The 9955-nt window shown below is 35.3% G+C and overlaps 1 protein-coding gene across 4 annotated transcripts in view; it reads left to right on the top strand.

The window, feature by feature from the left end:
- The window catches only part of RNGTT (RNA guanylyltransferase and 5'-phosphatase), a 285456-nt gene that overhangs the window by 79948 nt on the left and 195553 nt on the right, over positions 1-9955 (top strand). For all 4 annotated transcript variants that reach the window (XM_028494651.1, XM_028494653.2, XM_024116822.2 and 1 more), the window contains exon 10: positions 7454-7525. In XM_028494651.1, the coding sequence (XP_028350452.1) occupies positions 7454-7525 (72 nt within the window). The remainder of the gene's footprint in view (positions 1-7453; positions 7526-9955) is intronic.

Raw genomic sequence — 9955 nt, forward strand, 5'->3', positions numbered from 1 at the left:
CGGAGCACAGGCTCCGGACGCGCAGGCTCAGCGGCCCAGCCGCTCCGCGGCATGTGGGATCCTCCCGGACCGGGGCGCGAACCCGGTTCCCCTGCATCGGCAGGCGGACGCGCAACCACTGCGCCACCAGGGAAGCCCTTTCCAGAAAGTTTGAACGCATGTACAGTTCAGCCATCCATTTGTAAGGGATCTATGCGCTGTCTTAAACACTGGCTTTTGAAAATTAAAAATCTTCTAATTTTAAATGACTTTTTCATTTTAGGAGACAGTATAGCATAGTGGTTAAGAGCCCTGACTCTAACTGATGGTGTCTTATTGGCTCCATGAGTTATTGTTTGAGGGCCCTAATATCGTTTACTCAGTTTCCTCGTCTGTAGTGAAGTTAGGCTAATAACAATACTTAGGTCTTGGTGCTGTTGTGAAGATTAAGTTTAAACACCTTGGTTTTCAATATTTGGCTTTTGTGTCATTTTAAGAAAGAGATATTTTTACTTCAGAATTATTATAATAGTCCCGTTTTTCCTTCTAATACTTTTATGGTTTCATTTACATATTTAAATATTTGATCTATCCATGATACATTTTGGTAAAAGCAGTAAGATAGGGATACAGTTTTATTTATTTCCAAATGTCTAAACTGTTGCCTCAACACCAGTCTGCTAATGTATTTTTCCTTTTTAATTAGATATATCATTTTTATTGTACATGGGATTCCCTTATATCATTGTTTGTTTCTTGATTAGCTTTACCATTCCATTAATATTTTGGTCTTCCCGTGGTAGTTTTAGGTTGACTTACAGGCTGTATCTTTAGCATACAATTTAATGTCTGATAGTGCAAGGATATCCAATCTCTTGGCTATTCTGAAGTTTGTCACTTAGATTTTGCTCTCTTTATTTAGATTTCGGGTGAACAAGGCTAGTTGAGAAGTTAGGCTGAATTAGTATGTTACACTTTATGTGCAAATCTGTAGAACAAGGAGCTTGTGTTTTTCTCTGCAGAATGATCTCTGGTAGGCTTATCTCCAGACCATTTACCTTTCTGTTTGCTATGTTTGGTTGTGTGGTTTATCTCTTTGCCACACCGTCACTATTTTTCTTTGGAGGGAAAAGGGACTCTACATCTTTCTTATGACTTCCCACAACTGTAAGTTTCTTTTCTACAGGGATACTACTCATGTTCTTTAATATTTATTCACTTTTTCAGTATTGAACCTTTTTCACAAGGCAGATTGAATTATATCTGGCTAATAGTCTCTGGAATTTGTATGAGAATGCTTCCTGTCTTAAGATAAAATTTGCTTCTCTGTTTCAGATTTATATGAATGATATTGGGAAAATAGTGAGTAGCTTGTGAATGTTCATTTAAACTCTCAATGATAGAATTACCCTAATGAAAGCCACACGCATAAAATATGTATTTATTTGTTTAACAGAGGGAGTACCATTTTCCAAGTGACCTGAATGCTTGTTGCCCCCATCCCATGTGCTTTTTAAAAAATTTACCAGGTAAATATTGGAGTGTGCAAGCCAGAAGATGGAAGACTGTGATTGGAGAATGAGATGTTTGAATCAGCCACTTCTGAGGTATAGTTCTGGGTGATGAGAAGGTTCAGGATGTGACCTAGAGAGAGTGAGAGTTTGAGGTTGTGTGGAGAAGAGCAGTGGACATGAGATCAAGGAAAATTTTAGATGGGTCCTAAAGAGTGATGACAGGAGTCCAGGGAGAGGTTGACTGAGCTGGATATAAGGATTAGAAAGAAGGAAAGAAGGTAGTATAGTTGACTGAGACTGAGTGTTAAATGGAGACTGAGCAAAGAGTAACTATAGAGTCACAGAATTGTCTATACTGTGCACTCTGTGAGGCTACTAGTATTATAAATTTTCATTCCTGTGACGGTGTGCGTGGTGAAATATTTTGACATATATACATAAATTTTTTAACACATTTGTGCGTGTGTGCGCACGCATGCTGCATGTGCACACACACACCCCCTTGTGGTTGACAGAGCCACTGCGTAAGATTGGAAGTATTGCTACTGCACATCTCCAAGGTGTTCCGTTCTTATCGTAGTTGATGTGACGGCTACCCCTGGAGTTGTGCTGTCCATAATCTGCATTGCTAGTACAGCAGCTCTGGTAATTGGTTCATGGCAAGAACAGCAAGAACATTTATTTTGATTTTTGTTACTTTCATTTTATTTAAGATACAGTTTTTTAGCATCGTAATTCATAAAATAAAAGGAAGAAAAAGACTCAAGTTACAGCATTTGCAAAAGTTTAGTGTAGTTTTTCATTCCTGTCATGTACCACACCAGGAGTGCAGGCATTGCTTAGAAGGTTGAGGAGAAGGCCTCACCCGGGAGACATCTTACTTCATTGGGTTGGGATGGAGAATGATAGGTAATGAATAAAATGATAACCTGAAGATTGGCATTTAAAACAAGTCCTTTGGTGGTTTAGAGGATAAATGAATTACATCTAGTTAGAAACTAAAGATGGTTTATAGAGGAGTTGGCGTTAGATATGGGAAGATTTCTATAGAAAGAGATTTTTGTTGGACATGGGCCAAGGGCATTCCAGGTAGGAAATAATGCTTAAAAATTAGATGCTTAACCACCTGCAGATCTAACTTAGCAGTACTATTTATTTTCACCCCAAACTTGGATAACTGAGAGCAACATAATAGACTCTTGTGAGGTTTTAAAATAGCAATATGATTCATGATGTCAGTTTACTTGGACCAGAATTATAGTTGCCATATCTGTTTTTCCACTTAGTTAATTAAAACAGTCCTCTGTAGTTTCCTGTTTCTTCTACATTTTCATTTGCAAATTGTTTTTGTAAAATTCCAAATCCAAGAATAACTCAAACTGCCTAATTGTCTGGCTGTCATATGTGAGTGTTGAAGCTTTTGTTTTGCTCTCTAGATTATGTTCTTTGACCCACAGAATGTGGAAAATAGGAGTTTAGAAATACGGCAGTAATTCACTTGAAACAAATCAGTGAAGTTCAATCAATTTTATACTGAGGATAAGAGGAGGATATAACAGTTAATCATTGAAGTTAATAACAAAAATCTTGGGTAAATGGCATGTCTTTTCATCTGTTAATTTTTTATAAAGGAGTATGCATGCTTATTGTTAAAATGTTAGGAAGTCTGTATGTTATAAAATAGAACTCAACTATCAAGAAGAGATTAAATTTTAACATTTTGATGTATTTCCTTTTAGTCATTTTGTTGTGCCTGTATTTATAGAACGTGTGTAATCAACATGTACATAGCTGATGTTTAATATATCCTGTGTATCTGGGGTTCCATCATTTTCCTTCACTCTGAAGAACTGATTTTAGGATTTCTTTTTCTTTTTAAAATTTAACTTTATTGAAAAAGTTGAAATATAATTTACCATTCTAAGGTATATAAGTCAGTGGTTTTTAGTATTCGCAAGATTATGCAACCATTGCTATCTAATTCAGGAACATTTCATCACTTAACTATGATAATTAGAACCAAGTGGGCCTTATCTGAAAGGATTTCAAGGAATGGGTTACCTTTGAGATGAGCTTTGAAGGCCCACAGGTTTTCCACAGTTAATTACTTCCTTTTATTAAAACCCTTCAGTGGGGGCTTCCCTGGTGGCGCAGTGGTTAAGAATCCACCTGCTAGCACAGGGGACACGGGTTCAAGCCCTGGTCTGAGAAGATCCCACATGCTGCGGAACAACTAAGCTGGTGCACCACAGCTAGTGAGCCTGTGCTCTAGAGCATGAGAGCCACAACTACTGAAGCCCATGTGCCTAGAGCCCGTGCTCCGCAACAAGAGAAGCCACCACAATGAGAAGCCTGCGCACCGCAACAAAGAGTAGCCCCCACTCACCGCAGCTAGAGAAAGCCCGCATGCAGCAATGAAAACCCAATGCAGCCAAAAATAAATAAATAAAACAAATAAATTTATATTAAAAAAAACCCAAAACACCCCTTCAGTGGTTCTCCATTGCTTAAAGCACGAAAGCCAAAGTACGCAATGTAATATTCCTTGTATCTGGGCCATGCCAAAGCCTTTAGCATCATCTTTGACTGTGAGCCCTTGAAACCATAAGTCCCACCTATTACTGAGCTTTGGATAGTTTACCACCTTTTCCATGCCTTTTAAATACCATTTGGCCTGTCCACCATCCTGCTAGAAGATATCCACCACATCTTTCAGGATTCAGCTAATGGGTTTCTCACCTTATTATCAAACCTTTGTCTTACTCTTCAAGTAGAAATAACTACTCCTTCTCCTTATGTTTATACAATATGCCCTTATTGACTGGAATAGTAAAGGTGTATACTTGTTGTCTTAGTATAGTTATTAATAGCCATCTCTTTCACTCTCAGAAGTATCCTGGTTTAGACAGATAGCTACATGATCATTCTGTCTGTATGGCCATCTATCATTAAAACTGTAGCTCTTCCTTCGACCTAGCTACTTATATATTTTCCTCTCTTTCTATTACTCTGAGCCCCTTGAAGCTAGGGACTGGGTGCTTAACTTGTCCAGCACTTAGAGCATAGAGTATAGTTTGGGCTCAGGAAATATCAAATGGGTAGGCAGAAGAGTGGATGCCTGGGAACTTCAAATAAAGGCAATGGAATATGGAGAAGTACAGAGGATAGGAAAGTCAAACATGCAGATTTTGGGGGTTTTTTTGGTAGGGCCCATAATAAAGGATTCAGCACCTTTTTTTCTGTGGGTTTACAATTTTCATCAAAAGTAGAATGTTTTTGTGTATTTCTACCGTTCCACCTGTTGAAGATTGAATTACTAATGTTCTTTCATTAAAACAACAAACTTTTCTTTCTGTGTCTCATTTTGGATAGTTTGTATTGATCTGTCTTCAAGTTCATGAATCTCTCCTTCTCCAGCATCTAAACAACTGTTCCTCCCAACCACAGTATTTTTCACCTCGGACATTGTAGTTCCCGCCTCCAGAAATTGAATTTGAGTCTTTTTTAAGTCTTCTGTGTCTCTACTTACCTTTTTGAGTATATGGAATACTGTTAGAATATTCTTGCCTTCTAGCTCTAACATCTCTCACAGTTTTAGGCCTATTTTGATGGATTTTTTTTCTCCTCTTTATGAGTTGTATATTTTTGTCTCTTTGCATACCTGGTAATTTTTGATTGGCTGCCAGACGTTTTGAATTTTACCTTGTTGGGGGCTCAATATTTTTGTATTCCTATAAATATTCTTGAGCTTTGTTCTGAGATGCAGTTAATTTACTTGAGACTAGTTTGTACCTTTTGAGTCTTGTTTTTAAGATTTGTTAGGTGAGGAGTCTTTAGGGATAATTATCCTCCACTACTGAGACAAGATCCTTCTGAGTACTCAATGCCCTGTGAGTTATGAGACTTTTTAATCTGGCTGGTGGGAACAGGCGTTATTCCCAACCTTGCTGAGTGCCATGTATGGTTCTCGCTAAGATTTTGGGGTGCTTCTTTGCCTGACCTTGAATAGTTTCCTCACATGCATGCTTTGCTGAATATTCATGGAAGTCTATATGCAGACGTCCCTCTCCCACCCTATCCTCTGCTGTGAAAACTCTAGCCTCATTGGTCTCCCTAGACAACCTGGTCTATTTTCTCAATTCAGGGAGACTGCTGGGCTTTCCTGGGCTCCCCCTGCCTGCATTGAAGCCTGGAAACTCTCCCCGACCAATAAGCTGGGACAGTTGTAGGGCTCATATAGTTATTTACTGTTTCCTAGGAGTTACTGTACTTTGTTGCTGGATGTCTAGTGCCTTGAAGATCATTTCTTCATATATTTTGTCCACCACACAGTCTAGGTCTTTGTTAGAATCCCTGGGTTCTCTTCTGTTTTAAAAACTGTGGGTGAATGTTTTCTTCAGCTAGTTGGGAGCCATATTTTATTCCAGTAATGCTCAGATTGTTTCTCCAATTCAGCACGCAGTCCCGTAGCCTTTATTTCAGGCAGGAGGAGTGTTCTGCTATTTTAATTACTCTTTAATCGGAAGAGGGAAAAAAGAAGACAAGAATAACCACTGAGTTTCCTTCTCTATGTTTTAATGTAATAGTGACATCAATGATTTGTCATTTTACAAGTAGGGCTTTTGGGGGTTTAGTGGGCTTGGAGGTGAACCCTTTTTGTTTTACGAGAATTTTGGTAGTTTCCATGGATATCAGGTTTTAAAGCTTACTGGTTTGTTTATTCCTTTTTACTTGTTTAGTTTGCTGGTAATAAACTTCCTTTTTTGTTGTTTTTAATGTTTGAAGAAGATATGTATTTACTCATTTCATCAGGTAATTTGGGAGGGAAATTCTGTGATGTCTGCTCTCTGAACCTGGAAGTCCACTTAATTTCCATCCACACATTTTTGAAAAGATTAATTGAAACCTGTTTTGGTACTACCTTGTTGGCTCATAAGATTCTCAGATACAAGTACTTAAAATTATTTCAGTAAACACATTTAAAGTAATGAAAATGATTTATGTCAATTGTTGGGTTCAAGATGATAACCATAAATAAATGTCTGTAGCTTAACTAATACATATTTGAGAAATAAATCAATTGGTGATAGTTGCTTAAAACCAGAAAATATATTTGTCCTTGATCAGTGTGTTCTTTGTAATTTTAGATGGTTGTGTGTGGATATTCTGTCATGAAATTAGATAATAAAAAGACTGCTTAGTTTCCAAGGAAGAATATGAGGAAAGAATAATAATTTTAGGTTAAAACCTATTATTAAGAATTAATATTTTAGGGAATTATTAAGATCCTGCAAGCTGCATGACATGGCAGAAAAAAAAATTAAAAATTAAAAAAATCCTACATTATATGCCTGTAATCATCCTTTAGTGTCCTTTATCTTTTTTCTGTCAGAGTGCAGATTTTAAGTTCGTTTCACTTAATGGCTGTGATATGTGATATCATATTCTCTTGCCCTGTTCCCTTTGATCATAGTAGAGGGATATGGAACCAAGAAAGACTGTGTGGGTCACGTGGAGATTTTATCTCTAATAAGGGCACCATTTATACCTATAGATTTTATGATTAAAGCAATTGGCATACAGCTGAATTTAAAGCAATAATGATTTAGCAAAATTAATTTTTAAAATGTTGCTGATACTTAAAATTTAAAATTTGTAGTTTCTTTATCCTAATAGTTGCTTAGTAATTCAAACATAAAATGTAGAATAGTAATTCAGATATAAAAAATGAGGTGATATTGTCATATGATTTTATTGCAGCGCAGAATAAATTCATGGTGGGGTTTTTTGTGGTGCTGACAGTCTATTGATTTGATCCGTGTAGAAGTGTGTTCACTTTGAAACTTCATCAAGTTGTATATTTATGATTTATGTACTTTCTGTGTGAATGTTATATTTTTATCAAACTAAAGAAATTGCTCTTAAAGTATGAATAAACTTACCTTCTTTTCTCTTTAAAGGAAATGATTATTGACAGAGTAAATGGACAGGCTGTTCCTAGATACTTGATATACGACATAATTAAATTCAATGTAAGTACCTTTTATAATTTATAAAATAAAAATGTCACTGAGATAATAATTAGTTTTTAACAAATAAAAAGTGCTACTGCCTTAGAGATAGTAGGAAAGCAGAATGATGACTCTTTCAAATTACCCATTTGCTACCTTATTAATACTTTTACATCTCCTTTTCTTTCTCTTAATTGCCTAATATTTAGCACATTTCTTTGTCTTTGGATTCTTTAGGAACTTCAAGTGAGTAAGGAAAAAAGTTTAATTGTGATAAAATAAGACAGCATTTTGTAAAATGGAAAATTCTCAATTTTAGTTATCCTGTACTCGATTAAAAAGTCTCCAAATTTTATTAGTCTGTCACTTAAAAAAAACAAACAGAGAGAAACTGACTATGAGTGTTGACTGTGTAACATGGAGGCACAAATACGTTATTCATGAGTACATGCAGGAAACTTGAAAACAAAATATAAAATTGCCTGTTGTAAATAGATTAAAAAAATAGGAATTATATTCTCTACCCATTTCCTACAATGTTAGACTCATCAAGAATCTGTTTTCCTGTTAATGTTTAATTATAATATGAATGACTAAATTCTTTAGGCAGTACAAGATGACTTCTGTAAGTGCAAGAAGTTCTTTCAGTAGTGTATATCCATGAAAAGGTGTAATCATTCCTCTAGATGTGTTATTCAAATTGCATAATCACTTAGTATTCAAACCAGACTGAAAGCAATTAAGACTTCTGGAATTAAAAGTGTTAAGTTATAAGGTTTTGAAGATTTATAACAAGGCTTTTAAAAAGTTCTTTTTTAGGGGTATACATTTTAAATTGCTGTATTAAGATTCAGGATTGCATTTATCCAGATGATTTTTTCCTGGAAATGTTCAATGTATGTATCTCATTTTTTTGTTGAATTTCTATATTTCAGAGTTTCAAATTTAAGAAACTCAGTCAGAAATCAAGTTTTATTTTTGTTCTGTCAGTGACCACTATATTCCTCAAAAGTAAGGTGTTCCAGAATTGATTTATTCTCATTACAGATATTGGAATAATGTTCATTGGCCCATAACGAGATGTAAAGGATGGGGTTGGCCTTGTTTCTTTGTGAATGGGGGTGCACTGTCTCCTTTGCCTCTTGATAATGAACTCCGCTTTAATATTGTTCAGTGCAGGTTCACTTAGTCTGGGAGCTTTGCCTGAGACAACAGCCTTCTAATTCTTTAAAAAAATACGAAAAATTTCAGCATGCACAAATATATGGAGAATAATGTAAGGCATACTCATGTACTGACCTCCAGATTTGTTGATGTTTAATATTGTCATTTTTACTCCACTTTCTTTTTAGTAAGGAATAAATCATTACAGATTTAGTAGGAGTTTCTTGTGCACACCTCTCTCATTCCATTCTTGACCATCTTATCCAGAAGCAGCTTCTACCCTGAATTTGATGTTTATTATTCCCATGAATGTTTTTAATACCTTTACTACCTATGTGTAGATCTATAAGATATATGTGGTATATTCTTTTGCAGTGTTTCCAGTGTTATATAAATGTCATTGTACTACTGCACTATGGTACCCAACATTTGGTCCACCTTATTTTGTTGAGATTTATTTGTGTTAATACATACAGGTTTAGTTCACTCACTTTAATTAGTATTTTATTACATCGTATAAATATACAGAATTTATCTTTTTTCCATTTGATGGACATTTGGGTTTCCATTTTCTACTATTGCATGGAACAGTTTTATATACTTTTTATTGTGTGTGTATGTCCAGGTTTCTCTAGGATAGTTCTCATTCTTGGGATACAATCACCTAGGAAGCGTTTTAAAAAGCCAGTCCCTCATCCCTACGTCATGGACATTCTGATTAAATTGGCGACTTGAGCTTTTTTGTTGTGTTGCTAAATTCCCCTCAGAAGTAGTTGTACCACTTTACCACAATTGGTATTATCAGACTTTAAGATCTTTGCCAGTTGGATTGTTTTAATTTGCTTTCCCGGTTACTAATGAAGTTAAGCATATTTCATGTTTATTTTTACGTGTTTGAATTTTTCTTCTGTGATTTAATTGCAAGTTTGAATAATCTTCTAATAGCTATCTTTTCTGGATTCTAATCCTTTCTTAGTTATATATGTGGCAAACAATATGTTTTCCATATTAATATCTATTGATTCACAGAAGTTTTATTTTAATGAAATCCAGCTCACTAGATCTCAAAGTTTGTGCTTTTGTGTCTTGTTTAGGAGATTCAACCATATTTTCCTGTAAAAATGATTAATTCATGCTTTTCATCTCTTGGTCTATAATCATTCATTCAGTAAGGATTTATTGAGTACCTTTTGCTTTATTTCATTGATTTTTAATATTTTAATTTTTTTTGCATTTTATTTTATTTTTTTATACAGCAGGTTCTTATTAGTCATCCATTTTATACAT

This window comes from Physeter macrocephalus, chromosome 10, assembly GCF_002837175.3.
Source record: "Physeter macrocephalus isolate SW-GA chromosome 10, ASM283717v5, whole genome shotgun sequence".
Lineage (NCBI taxonomy): Eukaryota > Metazoa > Chordata > Mammalia > Artiodactyla > Physeteridae > Physeter > Physeter macrocephalus.